This window comes from Leucopleurus acutus (assembly GCF_964270905.1).
Source record: "Leucopleurus acutus genome assembly, chromosome: 12".
NCBI lineage: Eukaryota > Metazoa > Chordata > Mammalia > Artiodactyla > Delphinidae > Leucopleurus > Leucopleurus acutus.
The window spans coordinates 13481991-13506431 of record NC_139154.1 but is presented as its reverse complement, the minus strand read 5'-3'; the positions used below and the strand labels follow the sequence as shown (position 1 = coordinate 13506431).

The window sequence follows — 24441 nt, the reverse complement described above, 5'->3', positions numbered from 1 at the left end:
AGTGCTACTGTCATGCACGCCCTTGCTTCCAGAAATAGGAAGGAAAAGGGAAATCAGAGCCCTCGCTCTATTGGAACTTAAGCCTGACTCTTGGCTGAGAACCAGAAACCATTATCTTTGGGGGGAAGCCTGCTCATTGTTGATGGCTTAGAGTCAACTTGCACCTGTCATAAGAGCTCGCCTCTAAGAGCAAAAGATATATTGTTTAGGCCTCATTCCCCCAAAGCCCCCCAGCCTAAGTCATGGACAACGAGGGGCTCATCCTGTTTGCTGACTCTTCTCCATTTGCGCCCCACCCCAAATTCCATTCTCTGCCCTTCTGTCCCCTGACCTGTGCCTTCCAGGGGGGCAGGGCTGACCTCTGAGGGCTTCATCACCCAGGTTCCTTGGCCCTCTGGCTTCTGGTTGGGGTTTGGCCCATGGGAGGAGATCAGAAGATGGGAGGAGAAAGAGGTTGGGGTATTTAGTCTCTTGGCTCTCCCTCTGCCACACCACGGTTCTAGCAGTGGCTGGTTTCTCTACAGGTACAGCCAAGCTGTTGGAGTGGCGGGGGTGGGCAGGGAGAAAGGGCCCCCTCCTATGGCTACAGCTCTCACCAGCTGCAAGAACCGTACTTCCTCCATTGCCCCTCCAGGTCAAAAGGTGGTAATGGTTTCATTCTGTCACTAGACCCTGGACATTTCACCATTCTTTGTCAATTTCTTCAACTCTACCCACACTTCCGTCAATTGTGTTTTTACTAACTTCTCTTAGGGTAACCCCTGCGTGTGCCTTCTGACTTCTGCTGGGAACTTGACTGTTCCTGCCAAGCGCCTTCTCAGTTGATGATGTTCTGCAATGACCTCTAGATAGAAAATCTCAGGCTTCAAGTTCTAAATTATGTAGTAGTTAGAGGGTTATCTAACATATCTAGGCAACCTCAAGAAACATACAGAGACTCCAAAATTACTCACGTGGAATTCTTTGCCATCTTCCTCATTATGTTTCTCCTATTCACAATTATTCTACAATAAAATTTCTATGTTCTGTCCATTTGGAGTCCATGCTAGCTCAGGTTCAACAGGTTACTTTTGGTTTAAATCAAGGGTAGAGACAATACCATAAGGTCTCCCCATCCCCAACATACCAACCCAAGTTGAAGACATACTCACTTGCCGTTGTTAAATATGACCGTGCAGTTGGGCCAACAGTCATGGTTCACCAGGCCCAGGTTGGGGAAGATGCCCACACCCACTGCCTGCAGGCCTCTCTGGTCACTGAGCGTGAAACCATTGCAGTTAATCTACCCAGGGGAAAAGAGGAGAGTCAGCTAACATAGACTTGGCGCAGAACACCCTCCAGCTGTTGAAAGTTTTTTAAAAAATAGAAAACCTGGTCTCATCCTGGAAATGCTTAGAGAGCCTGGAAACGAGATAGTCAGTCTCCTGTTCTCTGTGTGACTCCAAATGACCCTCAAGATTAGCACTGTGGGAGAGTCTCCTATTTGCTAAAATGCACCACCACCTTGAAAGTTTTGGGTAGCTGTATTCTAAAAAGGCCCAAAATGGGAATTCCCTGGTGGTTCAGTGGTTAGGACTCAGTGCTCTCACTGCTGGGGGCCCAGGTTCAATCCCTGGTCGGGCAATTAAAGTCCCACAAGCCGTGTGGCACAGTCAAAAAATAAAATAAAATAAAAAAATAAAAAGGCCCAAGATGGAAATGTTGGTTCTGAGAAGTTTCTCCTTTTGCCTGTATCTGGGTCTCACGAGTCTTCCCCAGCGTCTATCTTGGTTTCTCTCTCTGTGCCCTTCTCTGCTTTGTGTGTGTGTGTGTCTCCTCTGCTACCTTTGACTACTCTCAACTCCTATAACTATTCATAAAATAAAATCAACATCTGTTTTTGATTATTTTGTGTCTGGTGGATACCTTGTACTCCCTGTCCACAATTTTAAAATCTGATGAGTGCAACATTTATCTCTGAATGCCAGGCATATCAAATTGGTTACTGCTTATATGGCACCTGATTTCTTTCTTTTTCCTTAAAAAAAGTTATTTTTTTATAGAAATAGATTCCAAATGTCTGCTCTCAGGGTATAAAAAAGTGTATAAGAATAAATATTACCTAGGATATATTAATATCTGCACACAAGTTTCTGCCAAATGTAAAAATCATATATATAAATACATGCTATCCATAATATTTATAACACAATATACATTTATAGATATATACTGATCTGTATAGCACATAGCTATTTGTTATTGATACTAGAGGACAGTCACTTTCTCCATCAATCTCATTGGTCATTCAGCAAGTACATGAAGTTAAGCCCGTCAGTGCCACTAATAAGCTGTGTTACCTTGGGCAAATTTCTTTCTTCTCTGAGCTCTTATTTTCCCATCTGTAGGTTAAATAAGTTAGACTAGATGATCTTTATGGGTCCTTTCAGCTCTACACCTTGGTGATTACAGCATCCTTGGCTGTAGTCCCCAGACCACCTTAGAGATACTCAAGATAGTCTATGACACCCATTCACACCAAGGCTGTGGAGCATAGAAACTCCACATATGAGAGTAGAAACTCTGGCATCAGACAGACTGCTTCTAGACCTTCCTTGGACACCAGCTCACTGTGTGACCTTTGGCAGTCCTGTAACCTCTCTGGCCCTAGGCTTTCTGTTCTATAAAATAGGAATGTTAAAACCACGGACTTCATCTTGTTTTGCACAAAATAATATCTGGAAGGCTATGATGGTTATCTTTCTGTCAACTTGGCTGGGCTGTGGTGACCAGATATTTGGTTAAACATTATTCTGTATGTTTCTGTGAAGGTGTTTTTTGGATGAGATAAACATTTGAATTGGTAGACTTTGAGTAAAGCAGATTACCCTGCACAATGGAGATGGGCTCATACAATCAGTTGAAGGCCTTCATAGAACAGAGACTGACTGCCCCTGAGCAAGAAGGAATCTTGCCAGTGGACTGCCTTTGAACTTGAACCGCAATTCTTCTTTGGGTCTTCAGCCTGATGGTCTACCAGCAGCTCCCACCATCACAAGAGCCAGTTCATTAAAATAAATCTCCTTCCCTCTCTCTCTCTCTCTCTCTCTCTCTCTCTCTCTCCATATAGAATATATATATGCTATCCATAATATAAAGCATAGAGTATAATATACCATATATATATATGCACATACATGGACACACACAGTACGTCCTTGTGGTTCTGTTTCTCTGGAGAACTCTCACTATTACAGAAGCACTGGCACATGGTGAGAGATGCTGCATGTGATCATGCTACTGTTATCACAATAACCCCTTCCTCAGCCCACTCACCAGCACCCCACAAGGGGCCGGGCCTGCCAGATGGGAGACATGCCCCCATAGCCCACGGCCTGAGACTGCTGACCTCCTGGGCTCCCACCCCATCCTCCCAGACCCTCATGGCTTCAGGAGGCCTGGATAGGTTGCTCAAGGCAGTGCCCTCCAGAAAGCCCCTACTCTCCTCTCCCTGGTTGCCCACGATCAGCACATCAGATGTGGGAAAAGGAAGAGTCTTACTTCCAAAGTGACTGGTGGGCAAGAAGGGATAGTGACTGGGTCTTCGTTTTCAATGTGGAGAAGAGAAAATATAGGAAGTGCAGAGGAACGAGAAGGTGAATCACCATCAAAATCTACCGCTCAGAGCTAATGAGTAGTTTACGCTTGGGGTGCTGACTTCAGCCACGTCAGGCATGACCTCAGAGTAAAGGAAGACCGGAAAGAGAACTGGGTAAAAGTTCGTCATGTGAGGTCTCTGTCCCCCCTCCAGCGCTTCTCTTGGCCTCCCCTTCCACACGGACCCGGCAGCATCTGGAAGGTCCTTCGTCGGACAACCCCAGGCGCCAGCCCAGCCCCAAGGCCACTTTGGGAGAAATCTTACCACGCCGAAGATCCGCGAGATGTACTGCATGCTGAACTGCTGGCTCTGGGGCGGCCAGTACTGCAGGAAAGTGTCCACGTCCCCCCGCAGCTCTTTCAGCGCCTCCTCCCCGAAGTGTTCCACGTGGCTCTGCAGGTCGTCCACGGGGACCAGGCAGCCCTCCGTGAGCCCGCCGCCCTCTCTCTCCACCCGCCACATGACGCGCGCCGCCAGCCTGCGCAGAGGGGCGGGGTTAGAGAGGCCTCGCTGCGCTCATTCATTCATTCGACAAACGCTTGCTGAGAGTCTAGTACACACCCGGCACAGGGTCGGGCCCAAGACACCGTTTTGAACTAGACGGATGGAATTTCTTGTAGCATGAAGCTTCTTAGAGTGGGGGAGACCTAAGTTGAAAAGATAATCTAAACTACTGTTAAGTGCTATGCCCCAAATCAAGCAGGGTGACCTGATAGGGAGCGGTTGGGGAAGGGGAAACCAAGGTGATGGGGGGAGGCTTGACACGGCACCCCCTGGCTGCCAGCGGAGTGAACAAGCGCCCGCCCTGTGCAGATGGGGAAAGAGCAGCGAGTACAAAGGAACAGGGAAAGAGCTTGGCACGATTAGAAACAGCAAGGTGCTGGAGCTAGGGAGCAAGGAGAGGAAATCACATAAAGGTGGAGAGGTGGGCAGAAGCCAGGTCACGTGGGTCTGGGTAATCATGGAAGGGGCCTGGGGACACAGTGAGGTGCGGCAGCCTGGGTCTCTCCTGACTGTGCGGCTAAGATGAGCACTGGAGAAGGAGTCTGACGACTCCACTTCTTACTGTGTGACCCTGGGCAAGTCACTTGACCTCCCTGAACCTCTCCAGTGGCAAGTAAAGTGAGGATAATATGTATCCCCTGCCGTGCTAACCTGCAGAGTGTTGGTTCACAAACTGGCCCCCATCCACAGAGGGCAGGAAGAGAGGCAGACCACTCCAGATTGGTGGGTGTCAGTTTGAATCAGCAGGGGACTTACTTAGGAGGCTTGTCTTGGGCGGCCACAGATAAAAAGATCTTGGGGGCTTCCCTGGCAGCGCAGTGGTTGAGAGTCCGCCTGACGATGCACGGGACACGGGTTCATGCCCCGGTCCGGGAAGATCCCACATGCCGCGGAGCGGCTGGGCCCGTGAGCCATGGCCGCTGAGCCTGCGCGTCCGGAGCCTGTGCTCCGCAATGGGAGAGGCCACAACAGTGAGAGGCCCGCGTACCGCAAAAAAAATAAATTAAAAAAAAAAAAAGATCTTGGTCCCTGCCAGCCGAATTTTAGGGTTTATAAAGAGGCCTTCACTGGGTTCAGTCATACCTTCCAGGTGGTTTCAACACCACTTTGCTATCTCAATGCCACATTCTTGGGCAGCTTCTGGGAGGTGGGGAAGGCAAGCGAGCACATTCCAAGGACAGGGGAGGGGATGAAGACCTGGGTCCAGCTTGCAGGTCAACCAGAAGTCGTGTCCTCTCAATGCCCTCCTCCAACACAGAGGTGTTTAGGAGACAAAGTGAGGTAGTGGATGTCGACCTCATGTGTGAACTTATTCACATTCTTAATGATTAGATAGAGAGAAGGCAGAGAAGACAATCTAAGAGGGGAAACAGTATAAGCAAAGGCCCTGAGGCAGCCCCAAATGTGCATATGCAGGGAGCAGGGGCAAGAAAGGCCTCGTCTGGAAGGAGCAAAGTGCTCTGGAGGAGAAGGCGGGTGGTTAACGTGGGACAAGAGGGAGGGTCCTAGAAAGCACAGAACTTTGTTTTTTGGGGAGTTTTTTTTTTTTTTTTTTACATCTTTGTTAGATTATAATTGCTTTACAATGTTGTGTTAGTTTCTCCTGTACAACAAAGTGAACCAGCTATATGTATACCTATATCCCCTCCCTCTTGGGCTTCCCTCCCACCCTCCCCATTCCACCCCTTTAGGTCATCACAAAGCTGATCTCCCCGTGCTATACAGCATAGAAAGTACAGAACTTTGAGTATGAGACAGAGGGCCTTACTTCACTCTGAGGGCAGAGAAGGCCCACTTGTTAACCATTAGGCAACCCATGCCCACAAGATAAAGCCTGTGACCAAGGGACACTTTGGTGACTCTCTGCCACTCATTAATTTTTTGACACAGGCAGATCAATTTTTAAAAAGTAAACATTGGGGGCTTCTCTGGTGATGCAGTGGTTGAGAATCTGCCTGCCAATGCAGGGGACACAGGTTCGAGCCCTGGTCTGGGAAGATCCCACATGCTGAGGAGCAACTAAGCCCGTGCGCCACAACTACTGAGCCTGCGCTCTAGAGTCCACGAGCCACAACTGCTGAGCCCACGAGCCACAACTACTGAAGCCCGTGAGCCTAGAGCCTGTTCTCCGCAATGAGAGAAGCCACTGCAATGAGAAGCCTGTGCACCGCAGCCAAGAGTAGCCCCCGCTCGCCGCGACTAGAGAAAGCCCGCGCACAGCAACGAAGATCCAACACGGCCAAAAATAAATAAACAAATAAAATAAATTTTTTTAAAAAAATTAAACACTGGGGAGCCGCACGGAACAAGTCTGCAACCAGCTCCACCAGTGGAGATCCCCTCATAGATGGGCTTCCCAGACCAAGGGAGAGCACGGAAGAAGGGACCATATCCTGTCTCTTTGGGACTCTTTCCTGATTTGCACTCATCCCAGCTTGCTTGGACCCGGGCATGCTGTCCCTGCCGCCATCCCCCGCCTGACATTTGGGAATCCCAGTCTCCACCCCGGGGCCCAGCTCTGACCTGATGTTCTCATTGGGCACCTTCCCGTATCTCTTGATGGCTGAACACTCGTTCTTGTGGTTCTGCCAAGCATCCTTCTGGCAGGTGCGGTCACAGTAATGGGCAAACTTGCACTGCCCGCAGCGGTGGAGCTTCTCCTGCCTCTTGAAGCAAGTGTGGCACACAACGTTCACAAGGCTGGAAATGGAGGGAGAAAACCTGTGATTGGAGGACACCACACTGGCTTTTGGGGGACTGGGGTTCGGGTACTGGCTGTCCTTGTCTTTCTAAGCTTCAGATTCTCATTTTTCAAAATAAGGGGCTTGGGTTTCCAAAGATCCCCTCTAGCTGTAGCTACGCTTCTGGCAGATATTTTCCAGTGAAACCAATGTAGGGAACTCTACTGTGCTCTTCATATAAGCCCTTCAATTTAATTCAGCAAGGGGTCGTAGAGTTACAACCTTTATGCGTTAGCCACCGGGAATACCACAAGTTGCTGGATGAACACTTGAACTTGGGATCACCATGCAGCATGAACACCCACTATAATAGGGGGACCACAGGGTATTCCTGGATCACAACGGAGGAACCAAGGAAGTCTCCTAAGTCAAGGGAGTGGCTGGAAATTCCTCCCAATCCTCTTGCCAAAAGTCACTTGTCATTGGCACCGTGGCCCGGGAGAGGGCATACTGTGTGACATATCCTTCTCATTGTTGAAATGGAATGTCCCTTTCCCCAAAGAATAAAAATATCGTAACTACTTACGATATGATGGGACATGAAACATGGCATGTTTTACACAAAATGAAGTCTACACGTTATGATGTATGTCATAGTTCTGCGTGTTTTGCAGGAGTAAAGATGGACAAGGTTACTGATGTCACAGATGTTGTCTGATGTATTCTCCTGGCTCAGAGAGAGAGTGGAAGTGATGGGTGGCCAACTCCACAAACTGCTGTGTCCCCATCTGCTGTGAGGTGTGATGCTAGTAATTTGTTACTAGTCGTAAAGTACTCAAGGGCATAAAAGGTTAGTGCTTATTTATAACTTACAGTAGATGCAAGGTTATTCCCATAATAATGTCTTCCTCTCTCCCTTGCATTCCCTTAAGCTTTCCCAACGAGAGAGGAAGAGTAGAATTACCCTGACATACTTACAGTTGCACAGAATCCGCAGCGCATCATAGCTATGCTGCTACTGCTGCTTTGACCGGGAGAAGGCTGGGGACAGAGCCCCAAGATGCTGCAGTATAGATTTCACCCCAGTCTGGGTGATGGAGAGACCTTTACAGTCATGCATATAATCCCTTATGAGGCTTGACTCAATGCAACTATCAGTTCAATAATATCTCACCTTCCTATTGTCTCATGAGCGTCTTTACAATCACTTTGCTATAATAAACGTTTAATTACTTTTCATGAAAAGAAAACGTGATCAATCTGAAATGATTTTTCTCCTAGTGAACACGTAGTGGGTTCCAAAGGTTAATCACCAAATTATTTTCTACAGGCTCACACACTTGTTTAAATCTCATTCCACAATTTTTTTAGGACTTAGAGTCAATTTTTAAAAGCTGGTGAAATCCAGGAAGTATTATGAGCTATCTCCTAATTTAGATCCCCTTGAGATGAGGCTGACCTTTCTCTCCATCACCCCACCTACCATTAAGGCTTAGCCACGAGGCTGGAACTAGGAAGAAGGAAGAGGGTGGGTCTGATGCAGAGAGGGGTTCCTCCAACTTTAGTGTGTGTGCACATCTTCAGAGATCATGTGGTTCTAATTCAGCGGGTCTGGGGTGGGGCCTGAGATTCTGCATTTCTAACAAGCTCCCAGGTGATACTGATGCTGCAGCTTTAAGTAGCATGAATGTAGATATGAGAGATAACCTAAATTCTACCCTTTCTTGGGGGGCGGGAGGGGGGCAGTATGTATGGAAGTATCAGGTAGGCAGGAAGAGGAAGTTTAAAAAAAAAGCTTGTCTTTCTGGTCTCCATCTCTTTTTGTTGGTGGTGGGATGGGTATTACAGAAAGTCAGACCTGCAGTAGGTCAGAGTTGAGTTCAGCCCCTGATTCCAGTATCTACTGACTGTGTGACCTCAAGCAAGTACCCTAACCTCTCTGAGCCTTCGTTTCCTTATGTGAAAATGAGAATAGCAACACTTAGATCTTGATATCATTTAGACAAATGACTATTACCTTTTTTAAATTTTTAAAATTATTTATTTATTTTTGGCTGTGTTGGATCTTCGTTGCTGCACCCAGGCTTTCTCTTGTTGCGGCAAGCGGGGGCTACTCTGTTGCGGTGTGTGGGCTTCTCGCTGCGGTGGCTTCTCTTGTTGTGGAGCATGGGCTCTAAGCGCATGAGCTCAGTAGTTGTGGCTCATGGGCTCTAGAGCACAGGCTCAGTAGTTGTGGCGCACGGGCTTAGTTGCTCTGCCGCATGTGGGATCTTCCCGGACCGGGGATCGAACCCACGTCCCCTGCACTGGCAGGTCGACTCTTAACCACTGCACCACCAGGGAAGTCCAACTATTATTTTTTAATGAAACGTACTTGGTATCTTAAAAAACTCAAGCAAGAAGAAAATTACAAAGAAGTTCCAAAATTCTCCCACTCTCAGAGTGATTCGAGGATTAAATGAAACAACGTGTAAAGTAGCAGCTAAGAGCCTGGCACAGAACAAGTCCTCAGTAGGTGTCAGAGGTTGGGCCAGGTGATCTCTGAGCACCTGCTCTCTTCCAGCATCCACTAATTCCCAGGCAGCCGCCACAGAGGACGACTTCCCAACTGGAAGAGAACCTATAGGTAGGGGGCCAAGGGTACTTCCGTGATAGAAATACCACCCCTTCTTTACTTCCCCACCATGAGAGCATCTAAAAGACGTGATGTCTTAAAGGGAAGTGATAAGTGAAATAAGACAGAGAAAGGCAAATACTATATGATATCACTTATGTGTGGAATCTAAAAAAACACGACCGGGCTTCCCTGGTGGCGCAGTGGTTGAGAGTCCGTCTGCTGACATGGGGGATGCGGGTTCGTGCCCCAATCCGGGAGGATCCCACGTGCCGCGGAGCGGCTGGGCCCGTGAGCCATGGCCGCTGAGCCTGCGCGTCCGGAGCCTGTGCTCCGCAACGGGAGAGGCCCACGTACCGCAATAAATAAATAAATAAATAAATAATTAAATAATTAAATAAATAAATAATTTAAAAACACAACCAACTAGTGAATATAACAAAAAAGAAGCAGATTCACAGATATAGAGGACAAACTAGTGGTTACCAGTGTGGAGAGGGAAGGGGGAAGGGGCAATATAAGGGTAGGAGAGTAAGAGATACAAACTATTAGGTATAAAATAAGCTACAAGGATATATTGTACAACCCAGGAAATATAGCCAATATTTTGTCATAACTAAAAATGGAGTATAAACTTAGAAAATTGTGACTCATTACATTGTACACCTGTAACATATAATATCATGCATCAACTAGACCTCAATTAAAGTTCTAAGACCACTTCTTAATTTATTTATTTTATTGAAGTATAGCTGATTTACAACGTTTCAGGTATAGAGCAAAGTGATTCAGTATACATACATATATATAATATATATTCTTTTTCAGATTCCTTACCATTATAGGTTATTACAAGATATTGAATATAGTTCCCTGTGCTATATAGTAGGTCCTTGTTGTTCATCTGTTTTATATATAGTAGTGTGTGTCTGTTAATCCTAAATTCCCTATTTATCCCTCTCCCACTTAAAACCACTTTTTAGATGACAGGAGAAAGAGTGCTTCTTTCAGCCAGCTTAGCTAGTGACCTTCACCAAGCCTCATTTCTCCTCCTTAGTCTCATTTTCCCAGTCCCCACAAGAGTCCCATTCACACAATGCTTTGCAATTGAAAGAGATGTTTTTTAGCAGTTCTCTTGTGTTAAACCTTCACAACAACCCTCTAGAGTACAGGTCATCACTATCCTCACAGGGATAGTATTCTCATAGGGGTCCCTGAGGGCTGACACTGCTCCCAGCACAGAAGGCAGAGGAAGCCACTGAGCCTACCTGCTTTGCCTGCAGTCCTGAGTGTGCCCTGACCCAGCCAGCGGTCCCCGCTCACTTTTTGCTCTGCAGCCCTGGGCTATGTCATCTGTCAGAGTCAAGTGGGATGGAAAGGCAGCTGTTGCTCAGCTCCTTGTATGGAAATAACCAGTTACTGGACAGATAAATGCAAATAGAAGGTGTCTGCAAGGTGGATGAGTCCTCCAAGAGCACAACCAGAGAGAACTGGACCAGCAGTGCTGGCTTCCTGGGCTGCTTAAAAACTCTCATCCTGCAAAGTGGTCTCCCCTCAAAAATCGAGGGGGAGGGCACATGTCTTAAAGAACATCACATCCCTCAAGTACCCAGAGAACTTTACAATATTTTCAATTCCTTCTTCCTTGTTCCTTCCCCTTTCTTCTTTCACAAGTATTTATTGGGCATCATTTGCAACAATGTGGATGGACCTAGAGGGTATTATGCTTAGTGAAGTAAGTCAGAGAGAGAAAGACAAATACTGTTTGTTATCACTTATATGTGGAATCTAAAATATAAAATAGATGGATGAGTATAACAATACAGAAACAGATTCATAGATATGGAGAACAAGCTAGTGGTTACCAGTGGGGAGAGGGGAAGGAGGAGGGGCAGGGTAGGGGTATGGGATTAAGAGGTACACACTACTATGTATAAAATAAATAAGCTATAAAGAAATAAACCGGGCTTCCCTGGTGGCGCAGTGGTTGGGAGTCCGCCTGCCGATGCAGGGGACACGGGTTTGTGCCCCAGTCCGGGAGGATCCCACATGCCCCGGAGCAGCTGGGCCCATGGGCCGTGGCCGCTGAGCCTGCGCGTCGGGAGCCTGTGCTCCGCAATGGGAGAGGCCACAGCAGTGAGAGGCCCGCGTACCACAGAAAAAAAAAAAAAAAAAAGAAAGAAATAAGCCATAAGGGTACAACACAGGGAAATATAGATTATTTTGTAATAGCTTTAAATGGAGTATAATCTATAAAAATACTGAATCAATATGTTGTACACCTGAAACTAATATAGTAAATCAACTATACTTCAATTTTTTTAATTCTTTGTTTTTATTTATATTCTTTTTTAACTATACTTCAATTTTAAAAAGTAAATTAAAAATGTTTAAGTTTATTAAAAAATATTTATTGAGCTTCTATTATGTGCTGTGCATTGAGCTAGGTGACAGAGGGCCTTAAAGACAAAGAAGATACAAACTTTGCCTTCAAGCAGTCCCAAGGCTGGGCTGGGGCATAAACATATATAAGCAAGGTGAGGCATGCCATCCAGGAGTGCTGGGAACCTGCTGCAGGGTTCAAGGTGAGGGAGGGAGGAATCTGGTAAGGTGATCACCGAGGAGGGGGCGACGCACTGTTCTGACCCTCTAAAGATGAGTTGAGTTGTACTCAGAAGGTCAAATTCTTCCACCATGGAGAGGCACTGGCACGAATCACAGGCTTCCATAGGGGGAGGGGTCGGGGCAGGCACATACAGGAGAGAGGAGGAGATGTTTGACCAGATCATAGGATGCACCGTATGGGGAAAAGATGTTGGAAAAATGACCGGACTGTGGGGGACCTGGAATGCAACTCTCAGTAGCAAGTCCTTATTCTGCAGCAGAAGGAAGCCACTGGAGGCTTCTGCGAAAAGGAGAAACACGGCCAGAGTTGGTACACTCGCTTTCTTTTCCCTATGGCATCTACCTAATGTCCTTTTTAAACGGCCCACGTCGACACTTAAGGGGTATCACTGGGTTCCCATCTGCATGATTAGTTACCTTAGCAGAAGAAGTTAGGAGGTACTGCATCCCTAGGTCAGACCTAGGGATTACCTATTTATTTTTAACATCTCTTTCATTAAAATAGCACTTCTCAAAGATTTGCTCTGCCGCGACTCCCAGGACAAGGTTCACACGCCCCACTCAGACCTGGACGCATCTCCCACATTCTACCTGAGACCAAACCCCTCTTCCCAGGCTCAGAACACATCTTTAGAGGCAAATGAGTGAAGGTGACATTGTTATGGGGACAACATGGCATTTGACCTAATCTATGTTTAAAAGGCTATTATCCCCAAACTTCTGCATTTAAGGATTAGTTAACAAAATTTAGCAACACAGCTCACAACGGGTCATATGACATTTCAACACGTCTGACCTCCACAGCTAAATTAAAGCACCAAATTAAAAGTATATTTCTAAATCTACTGTGGTTACCCTTAAAATCAAGTGCCAATGTTTAAGGCTGTAACCTGAATACTTTCACAGTTACTCATTTTCTGAACTATCTGTTCAGGAATTTCTCTAATCCCTTTATTAAATTATTTCCATTTATAGCATCATTTATCCCCCACCACCTACCCACCAGCTGTTACCAGATTAAAGGCTACACTTGTGTTTGTGCATATGCCATGGTTAATTCTGGTGTTCCCATGGGCCCACATAGAATTACATGGGCTGAAAGCCCAACTCTCTCCACGGGACCTGAAGAAGCTCATAGTCGGTTTGATTTTCAAACGAGCCCGGCTGACAGTAATTTCTTTTAAAATACCTTTCTTTTTCTCATGTTCTCATCTTTATTTTTCCCTACTCAGATAGATAGATAGATATTCTCATATTCTCTTGGGCACTTTCAACTCTTTAAACAGAATCATTTAGGAGCTAGTCAAGAACTTAAAAAAAAAATCCACTATCCTTGCCACTTAACATCTTTTGTGATAAATTGGATTAATAGGAAATTCATATGATTAGTTGTGATAGGCTGTAAAATAGCCCCCCAAAAATGTCAATGTCCTAATCCTGGAAACTGCGAATTACCTTACATGGCAAAAGGGACTTTGCAGATATAATTAAGATGAAGGACCTTGAGATGCGGAGATAATCCTGAATCATCTGGGTGGCCTAACGTAATCACAAGCGTCCTAATACGAAGGAGGCAGGAGGTCAGAGGAGGAGAAGATGCTACGTAGCTGCTTTGAAGATAAAACCCAGGGGTGCAGGCATTCTGTAGAAGCTAGAAAAGTCTAGGAAACGTAGTCCTGTGGACCCATTTCAGATCTCTGACCTCCAGAATTGTACAATAATAAATTTGTGTTGTTTAAGCCACTAAATTTGTAGTAATTTTTACACCAACAGTACGAAACTAATACATTGGTTTGTTATTATAAACACTTTTTTCCCTGTATAATCACATGTATATTTCTATCTCTTACCTATGAGTTTTTGGATCTAACCGTTCTCAAGCCCCAGAACCAGATGTTTATTCTTCTGAAATTGATGGGTGTGTATTCTTTCTTTTATTAAGGCTAAATATTCATTGGACTGACAAGAACAAAAGAAAATTAAGTAGGCAATGCTGGGCCCACTTGTGTGTCAGGGCATGGGAGGCAGTGAGAAATGATGACAGACGAGATCCTGGGAGATTCATACCTGCCCTATGACTCACTCCTGTGACCTGGCGAAAGCCTCAGTTTCCTCATCTGTAAGGGACGATTGTATGAATTCAGTGGGTCTTGACCTTCTTCTGGGTTGAGGATCGTTTTGAAGGAGATAACTTTCTCCCCAGAAATAAAAAACATGCTTGCACATCCACATAAACTTTGATCCTCCAATCATAGGTGTTTCCTTAGCTAAGGATCCGTGGACTCAGGTTAGGAACCAGTAGGCTAGATATACTCTAAATTCAAGACATCTGGGACTGTTAAAAAAAGAATAATCAAATCGTATTTTTGGCTTCTAGAGATGCCCACAAGCACATTTCCTATGCCATATCTTGTATTTGATGCTAAAATAAAATAATAATCAGAACAAGCTTTATTCCTATATTAGCTTAGCACCCTTCTCTTGCTGAACTGGAGTCCTTTGCATGTACTGAAGAAATGGTGCAACCCAGAAATCTCAGGCTGGAAGAGATCCTCAGGGTCATATGACTCAATTCCCCTCTATGGCCCGACTCTTCGTGTACATCATCTCTGCCAGGTTGTCACCAGGAAATATACAACCTTGAAAATAGCGCTTTCCATCTCCAGACTGTGCCAACAGCCCTGTTCTACCTGTCAGGCAATAGAAGCTCAGTGTCAAAGGCCTAAAAGCTTGCAGGTGCCCCAGGAAAAGGATTGGAACTGATAACACCTTTTAATAGTTCCAATTTTTTTTAAAACAAAAACAAAAATGCAAACTGGAATTTAATAACAATTTCAAAAGCAGCGTTATGAAAGTCCATTCAGAAGTGGTAAGCAAAACTACACTCTGACATGTTGTGAGTTGGTGTCTCTAAAGGTAAGGATATCTAAGACCTTCTTAAATGACTTGAGGTCTGGCTAGGACTTTTTATCTCTCCCATTTTGACCTGAAATATGACTCCGTATCTTCTGCTCGAGGTGCCCATTTCTTACTCTTCTGTCAATTAAAAAAGAAAAAGTTCAGAACCCTCTTTCTTGCAAATAACAGTTTGTTATCGGTAGATGGCTATTAGGAGAAGTTTTTCAATGTTACTGTAAAACATGCTTCAAATTCATGCCCGTGGTGAATTCTTTGGAATCTATTCCAGGCTGAGCATGTATCTTTTGGTTGTGGGTATTGTTTGAAGGCGATGGTGATGATGTGACTTTATTCATATTGTAATAAATTGTGCCCCATGGACCTTAGTCTGTGGGTCAACTGGGTTAACCAACTGATTGATTTTACAGTTTGGAAAAGATGGAGGTTGTACTTCAGAGGGCTGGAAGGGTCCTTCCAAGACCAAGCACAGAAAAGATAAGGATCCAATCTCCTTGCTGAGGCCTGAGTCACACTTAAGACTAAAACCATTTATCTTCTCATTCCATTTGATGTAAAATGAACTAAATAAGCTAAAAAAGGAAAATGAAAGATGCAATGACAATAAGTAACTGGAATAAAAGTAAACTAAAAGAAAAAAAAGAAACTTAAAGCTTAGACATCATTTTAAAAGATACATGTAAAATGAGAAAAATGGAGAGTTTTAAATATAAAAGACATGAAAAATTAAAGAAAGTCAAAACTAATTGAGGACTATAAAAGAATTTAAATCCAATGAGCTGGGGACTTCCCTAGTGGTGCAGTGGCTAAGATTGCACACTCCCAATGCAGGGGGCCTGGCATCAACCCCTGGTCAGGGAACTAGATCCCACATGACACAACTAAGAGTTTGAATGCCACAACTAAAGACACCGCCTGCCACTACTAAGACCCAGTGCTGCCAAACACATAAATAAATATTAAAAAAAGAAATCCAATGAGCTAAGAAACCAAAATGATGCAAAAGAATTCAGAAAATTTAGAAGTCTTGAACATTAAGAAGTAATAAACAAATGAGCTACACATAATTTTAAAATGAGGGCATCAATATAAAATAGACAAATCACAAAAGAAGAAATGTAACGACCAATAAACTTTTTTTTTTTTTTTTTGGCCACACTGTGCAGCTTGCAGGATCTTAGTTCCCAACCAGGGATTGAACCTGAGACCCCAGGAGTGGAAACTCGGAGTCCTAACCACTGGACGTCCAGGGAATTCCCCAATAAACATATTTTTAAGGACCTTTCATCTCCCTAATAATAATAAAAAATTTCAAAACAAAATAACGCTAAAATAAGTTTTAAAGGTTAAGGTGGAAAATACGAAAGTAAAAGATAGTTTTCCATGCTGGCCAGAGTTGGGAAGGACAGGCAAATGCTCTACTACTCATGGAGAAAACTGGTTTGATCCCCTTTGGTGGGGTGATTTGGAGATCTATATTAAGAGCCTTAAAAATGTCTTTTGAATCCAAAATATATATTTCTAGTTCATCTTTAATAAATAATCAGAGACATAAGGAGAGATCTACTAGGAAAAGTAGGAAAGAACCTTGATATCCAAAATATAACACTTGTCAAATAGATGGACAACAGTCAACAAGAGGAATATTATACAGTCATTAAAAATGCTTTGAAAGGATAATCAAGGTTTGGAAAGTTGCTCACAATATATCGTGACGTAAAGAAGACAAGTTGCACAATACTTCCACTTTCGTGTAAAGGAAAAATGTATATGTTAATTACATTGAATCTAAGATATCATCAATTATTAAATGCATTACTTTTTTTTACCATTAAGAAACAACAGCATCAAAATGCTCCCAATTAAATCATAATGAGCCATAGATTTTAGGATACATCACGATTTCAGAGGTGTTAAAATGAAACGTGTATTCTAGAATTGATAAAATACTATATTGTGTCACATTCCTTTCATTGTAAAATAACCTCCCCCAAATATTTTAATATCTTGAATTTAGGGAAGCATTTTATGATCAAGGTATACATTTAATACAGTGTTTCTCCCACCACTACCCTCCACCTACAAATCGCTGGGATCAAGAAAATATTTTATATGCATCATATTTGCATAAAAGAATTGTAAGAAGCCAATTATACCTCAATTTTTAAAGAAAAAAAAAGTTGTAATGATATATACCAGAAGGTTAACAGTAGTTTTCTGTAAATGCTAAGGTTGCAGAGAATTTTTATTTTCTTACTTTGGTTCTCCTATATTTTCTAAAATAAGTTTTTAAAAAATCTATACAAGAGAGCATAATGAATTTCCATATTAGCCCCACCTCATGCAGAAATAAGCAAGATCAGTCAGGCTAAGGAATCATGGAGCTCCTATTCTCTGTCCTCCCTGGAACTGGGAACCCTCAAAGTACAGAGCTAGAAGGACAGAGAGAAACCTTGAACAGCCCCTTCACCACCCCTGGGGTTTCATCCATTTTGAAAGACCAAATCCATGTAAAACAACTCCTTGGTAAATTGACCTTACCCACTTACTTCGCCTTCATCCCTTTCCAGCACCCAACCCAAAATACCTAAAAGGGACGGCAAATAGGCTTTCTTTTAAATACCAGTTTTGGTTGATTAGCAGTGGCTCCCTGGAGTACCCTGCTAGAAAGAACTCTCAGGCCAAATTGGAGTTCAGAAGAAAGGAGTTGCCTGATTGATTAGCCATGTCTGCCAGGGATCATGGTAGCCCAAGTGCTACACATTTGCCAGGTCTGAATGGATTATCTTTCTTTTATTCTTGCTCCTTTATGTTTAAGCAGACCAGCTGTTTTTCCAACAAGCAAAATTAAAGAGATCCTAACCAGACTAAGGACTATATTATAAAGTCCTGGATCGTTGCTCTTAATGCTAAGCCCAGTCTATTCTAGCAAAGACGCAATTCAACTTGCAAGTCAGCATGACACAGTGCAGCATTATATTTTATTTGTTTATTTATTTTTTGCGGTACGCGGGCCTCTCACTCTTGTGGCCTCTCCCGTTGCGGAGCACAGGCTCCGGACGCGCAGGCTCAGCGGCCATGACTCACGGGCCCAGCCACTCCGCGGTGGGATCCTCCCGGACCGGGGCACGAACCCGCGTCCCCTGCATTGGCAGGCGGACTATCAACCACTGTGCAACCAGGGAAGCCCAGCAGCATTATATTTTAAAGCTGAATATCAAATATATTATGAACCGGTAATTCCACTCCTAGGATACTCACCTCATGTATCTGTTCACCAAGAGATACAAACAAAAATGGCCATAGCAACCACTTGCAGGAGAATGGAAAAATAAATTGTGGTACCTACACACACAGAGCTTATTCGTTTTATTAGTAACACAAAACCATATGGATGAATAATAGAACTACATTTGAGCGAAAGAAGCAAGAGGCATAAAACCACATATAACATTATACCATGGTTTAAAAGATGATAAATAGGGACTTCCGTGGTGGCACAGTGGATAGGAATCTGCCTGCCAATGCGGGGGACACGGGTTCAGTCCCTGGTCAGGGAAGAACCCACATGCCGTGGAGCAACTAAGCCCGTGCGCCATGACTACTGAGCCTGTGCTCTAGAGCCTGCAAGCCACAACTACGGAGCCCGCATGCTAACTACTGAAGCCTGCGTGCCTAGATCCCGTGCTCCGCAACAAGAGAAGCCACTGCAAGGAGAAGCCCGCGCACTGCAACGAAGAATAGCCCCCGCTCGCCACAACTAGAGAAAGACTGCACGCAGCAACGAAGACCCAAAGCAGCCAAAAATCAATAAAATTAAATCTTAAAAAAAAAAGCTATATAGAAAAGATGAAAAATAAACTATAAAAACTAAAGTATATATTGTTTAGGACTATGTACATATGTGATAAAACTAGTATTCAAAAGGCAGGGGAATAAATAACACAAAATTCAGGATACTGCTGTAGCTACCTTTGCAACAAGTATGAGACAGGATAGGGAAAGATAGGGAAGATGCATGTATTAGAATGTTCTAGTTAAGTAGGATGGTGGTTTCACAGGGGTTCCTTTGTTGTAATGCTTCATAACATACATATATACGTACATGCACGTGTCATGTATCGTTTGCAAGAAGAGATTTTCATTTAATGCAGTACTCAACTAAAGATAAAATCTTTCTTCATGTTTGTGTTTGGAGGGTAAGGCAGAAATAACATGGCTTGCAATAACGTGGATTAGAAGGTGCCTCTTTTATAGAGTGACTTTTGTGGGTCACCTGGTCCTACCTCTCCAGTCAGTTTTCTCCTCTACAGTGGCTGAGTCTCCACAAGAGCCTGAAATTGGAGTGAAGACAGGATGAGCAAAGTTTTCCTCTGATGCCTCTCTGGGCTGTCTCAGGTGCGCCCGAGCAGTTCCCTCATCTGTGCAGCGATGAGTTTGAGTATATCACTTTTTTTAAAATTGTGAAACAGTAATTTGAACATCTATCTTTCTTTTTTATTGAAATATAGTTGATGAACAATGTTGTGTTAATTTCAGGTGTGCTGGGTAAATCACTTTTTAAAATAGTCTTTTAGATTGTTTTTAATCATTTTAAAGATTGTTTACTCCAATCATCCTAATTTTTATTAGTGTTGTAACAATAATATAAGATTTTATTAGAATCTTATCCACAGCATACACTAAAGTTTTTTATAGTTATTACTTCAAATGAATGATGAATTCTTTATACTAAGAAAAACAGGTAAACAACATAAATGTCCAGTTATAAAGGAGTGGTCAAAAAGCACGCAGCCGTTAAATACTATGTTTATGAAGAGAGTATAGTAACGCACAAGGTACTTAAATCATTAAATGAAAAGCCATGATAGTTTATAAGATCCCAGCTAATAGTACAAATGAAACCTATGTTTTAAAATAAGCTGGAAGGAAATAGACAACAATGTTAATGTTAGCTTCGCGTGAAGATACATTTTTTTTTCTTCCTAAGTTTCACGCTTGTAATGGAAAGAAAACCTGCTCAATTCCAAATGCTCTTGAAAACGAAACGTGATTGGCTATATTGGCTTTTAGAGGTGTTCCATAAAAGGCAAGGTGGCAACTCAGCAATAGTAACAAGATCATTGTTCAGAGTTCCTGTGTTTCTAGCTTTTTATGTCTTAATTCTGAATCCAACTGACTCCTCAACTGCCCCCAACACACACACACACAACTAAATAAAGACACGCTCCCCTTGAAGAGGTATTACTGTCATCTCAGCCCCCCTAAATTCTTCAGCTGTAGCTAGCCGTATACTCTGTTCACTGCCTTTTCCCTGAAGGTCTTGGTAAACTGGAAGAAATGAGAATTTGAATGCTACTCAAATTCTCTCTGAAAAGCCGTGCCTATTCTCAGGATGGTCATACAGTGAGCCAACTACAAAGCCTAGATTATCAGAAGCCATCTTAATTCAGACCACTTCAACGTCAGGCAGGTCACCCCAGTTCTGGGGCTCAGAGGATACTGCCCATGATTCTATCACAGTGCAGGGTTTTGTTTTGTTAATAAAGAAAGATTTAGTACTACTTTAAAAGTTTGGTGGTCAAGTATGGACAGGATTGTGGGGAAATGGGGATGTAATTTAATAGAGCCACTTTGGAGATCCTATTAAAATGGAAAACAGCACACCCTATGGCACAGTGATTCCTCTTCTAGCCATTTATCCTAGAGAATAATCACACATGTATACAAGTGGACACGGTCAAGGATTTTGATCACAGAAATGTTTGTTTTTATGAAAAATTGGAAACCACCAAATGTCTCTCAATAGGGGAACAGATTTTCAAAAGTTCATGTATTTATAGGTTAGACAATCCACAGCAGTTAAAATCCACAGCAGTCCATATAGCACATGTATCAACATGGATAGATCTACGTGTGGGGAGGAAAAACACAGATCTTCGAGGATTTAAAAGAAGTGGCTATAGACTTATAATTCCCATAAGGATATATATCAAAACATGTTGTTGAGTGAAAACTGCAAGTTCCAGAATGACATCCAAAGTATGATACCATTGGGAGTTCTCTGATGGCCTAGTGGTCAGCATTCCAGGCTTTCACTGCCATGGCCTGGGTTCAAGCCCAGGTCGGGGACCTGAGGTCCCCCAAGCTACATGGCGCAGCCAGAAAAAAAAAAGAAGTATGACACCATTTCTGTTAAAAAGAAAAAACAGACAAACGACAGCCATACTTCTTGATAAGTACAGATATACATAGGCAGGCAGGTACATAGATAGATGATAGATAGATAGATAGATAGATAGATAGATAGACAGAGATAGAGATATATGTAATAGTACAAGAACATTCTAGAAGGAAAGACATTAAAATCATAACAAGGGTTACCTCTGAGGAAAGACAGAGGGGACTGGGACATGGGGTGGGAAAGGTGAAAGGGGATTCCAGTTCATTGGAGATATTCTAATTTTTAAAGGTAAGTGGATTCCAGATTACTTGTGTATTTACAATTACTTTTTTAAAGTCTTAGCAATGACTTAATCCTCTAATATATTTATTACACCTCAGAAGCTAAAATCATGGAGGCTTCCATACGAGAACATTTCCTAGGGCAACACACCCACCTCTCCACTCCCTGTCCCTCCACCCTCTCCACACACAGCACTCGCACTCGGCCAAGTTCACTGGTGTTCTGAGACCGTGCCCCAAAGCCTTTGCTCACCTTTGCAACCCTCCCGGGCACCAGAGCGAATCCCATTGGTCATGACTGCAGAAACAGTCATGCCAGCAAACACTTAGCTGTCCGAGTGCCCTGCGTTATCAATGGTCACATGGATTGTATCCCTTTCCCTGCCGATTTTGAGAGCAAAGTATTCGAGAATGCGGCACCGGCCAAACCAATGGGAGAAAAGAAGACAACCCACATTCCGTACCTGTCAAAGACCACTGCGGAATAAGCCCGCTCGGCAAAGATGACGTCAGCAGCCCAGAACTCCTTAGTGGCCTTCAGACCTCTGCCTTTGCCCTCAGAAGTGAAGACCTCCACGTTCTCCATTCCCCCTATTGTCATCTCAGAAGCTTCGGGCAGCTCGGCAGATATTTAACACTGAGCCAAGTCCCTTGTCCTCGCTGCTATTTCAGCACCTTCAACATCCCAACAGCAAGACTATAAATGGACAGGCACCTCCCCTTCCCTACCCCCTCTCAGCCACCGGGCCCTCACCACCACCCCCCCCCCCGCCTCTTTTCCTGGAGACGGGGATGGGCCAGGCCAGAGGACAGTGACCTGGGAAGGGTCCCATTCACCTCCCAGCAAAACTGACAAAGTCGAAAATGACCATGGGCTGGTGTGCTTCTCAAATTGGGCCTGAAAACTTTGGAAAAGTTCCTTTGCAAGGAGTCGTTAAGTCCTGGATTGCAGTCATGCCCAGCTGTAGCTGGAATAGGCAGCCCTTGGTCAGTAGGGTATTTTTAGAAGCCAGATGCCTCTGTCAATCCAAAGCAGACAGCTGACATGGTCCAAGAGAAGAGGCGAGGTGATGCTTGCTACTCTGGGACCCTTCAGCTGTCAGGCTTGGACTTTCTCAAGTGAGATGGGCCCCTTGTTTCCCTACTCCCTTCCCCACGGGTAGATTGTTGGCAGAGAGCAGCAGATGCTAAATTGACCCCTTCGCCGTGTATATAACAGTACTATTTAAGCTCCAAGGGACATCCCTCTTCTCCAGTATTACCTGGGGCTCCCACAACATCCCCACCTGGGGCATGGAGGTCTGAGCGTTCCCTGATGATGTATTACTCAGGCCGTATTATGAGAGGAGGTAGGCCTTGAAAATGAAAAGCCTCATGTCTATCATTCTATCAAATCTCCCTTAAATGGGTGTCCGCTGCCAGAAAAATACCAATACCTTGTTCTTTCCCAGGAATGAGGACATTGGAAGGATTATTCTAAAATCTCTATTGAACTACATGCTACTCATCTCGATCTCCAGGCAGCTCTCACTGATGTTGAAAAGAAAGACATTTGCAGACCTGGAGCATGGCTTACCTTCAAGGTAATATTTTTAATTTCAGGGATGCATCTGTGTACAGATTTCTGTGCTCCGGGTTTCTGTGAGTGTAGTAGTCTACAAGAACTGGCTTCTCAGTCAGATAGATCTGTGTTTGACTTTTGAGCCTACTAGGACAACTTTGAGCTAGTACCTGTAAAACAAGAGTGATAATTTCTACCTCACTGGTAGATGAGATAATATACACAAAGGACATAGCACAGCACTCGGTACTTAGTACAGAACTTATTAAATGATAGCAAATTTATTTTATTTATTCTGTCACGTTATCTTCCCCAAACCATCAAGATATGCTAGAAATTCTGAAGTGTCTTTAACCAAACTGCATCTCCTGAGACTTCTTTGACTCTTGGAAGCAGGTGCAGAATCCTCTGTCAGACCACGTATCCCAATTTTTAGGTCATAACGCATAGCCCCTGGAACCAGAGGATAACTCAGTGACTTCAGATGTATCCGAAAGACCAAAACGCGTTAAGACCTTTAAAACTGGGTGCCCCCCAAAAGTAAACATCACATGTTCTCAGGGGAAAAAAATGATTAAAAAGGAGTTCTTTTGGTTAGTTTCAAAAGAATGGCTGCATCCACATTGCCTGGCAACAGCCAGAGTCCACCCTTGGGAGCTAGCAGCTCAGCCTGGTAGGGATGGTGTCGTTCTTCTCTAGACACTTATACCCCTGGAACAGGTTCAGCCCAAGCCAGGGTCAAGGAGGAAATCTACCTGCCCCAAGTCAGAAGGAGAGAGGGAGCATCAAACCCAGTGCTTTAGCTTCAACTGAGTCTCAACCTTATCAAAACAACAAGAATTATATTATTAAAGTGTGGTAGACAGAATAATGGTTCCCCAAGATGTCCAGGTCCTACTCCCCAGACCTGTGAATATGTTGCTTTACATAGCAAAAGGGACTTTGCAAATGTGATTAAATTAAGTATCTTGAGAGAGGGAGATTATCCCTGGATTGGATTGTCCAAGAGGGCCCAATGGAATCACAAGAATCCTTATACGAGGAGGTTAGGGGGGTCAGAGTCAGGTGGAGATGTAACAGTGGAAGCAAGAGGGTCAGAGTCAGAGAGACAGTTGAAGATGCTATACTGTTGGCTTTGAAATTGGAGGAAGGGGCTATGGGCAGAGAAATGCTGGCACCTTCTAGAAACTAGAAAAGGCAGGGGTACAGCTGCTCCCCCAAGAGCCCTCAAAGGAAGCATGGCCCTGACGACACCTTGATTTAAGCCCAGTGAATCCCATTTCTGGCTTCTGACCGGCAAACTTTAAGATAGTAAATTTGTTATTTTATGCCACTAAGTAATTTGTTACAGCAGCAATAGGAAACTAACACATAAAGTATTATACTTAGTTTCTCATTATAGTAAGTATTATATAAAATCCCATTTGCTGGGCTTCCC

The 24441-nt window shown here is 43.9% G+C and overlaps 1 protein-coding gene across 2 annotated transcripts in view; it reads right to left on the bottom strand.

Annotated features, from left to right (window-relative positions):
* Positions 1 to 22043, bottom strand: part of SMYD1 (SET and MYND domain containing 1) — a gene marked incomplete at both ends in the record, with an annotated part of 36258 nt that extends 14215 nt beyond the window's left edge. For both annotated transcript variants that reach the window (XM_082851243.1, XM_082851244.1), the window contains 4 exons: positions 1152 to 1282; positions 3902 to 4115; positions 6665 to 6841; positions 21907 to 22043. In XM_082851243.1, coding sequence (XP_082707369.1) covers positions 1152 to 1282; positions 3902 to 4115; positions 6665 to 6841; positions 21907 to 22043 — 659 coding nt within the window. The remainder of the gene's footprint in view (positions 1 to 1151; positions 1283 to 3901; positions 4116 to 6664; positions 6842 to 21906) is intronic.
* Between the last annotated feature and the right edge of the window lie 2398 nt (positions 22044 to 24441).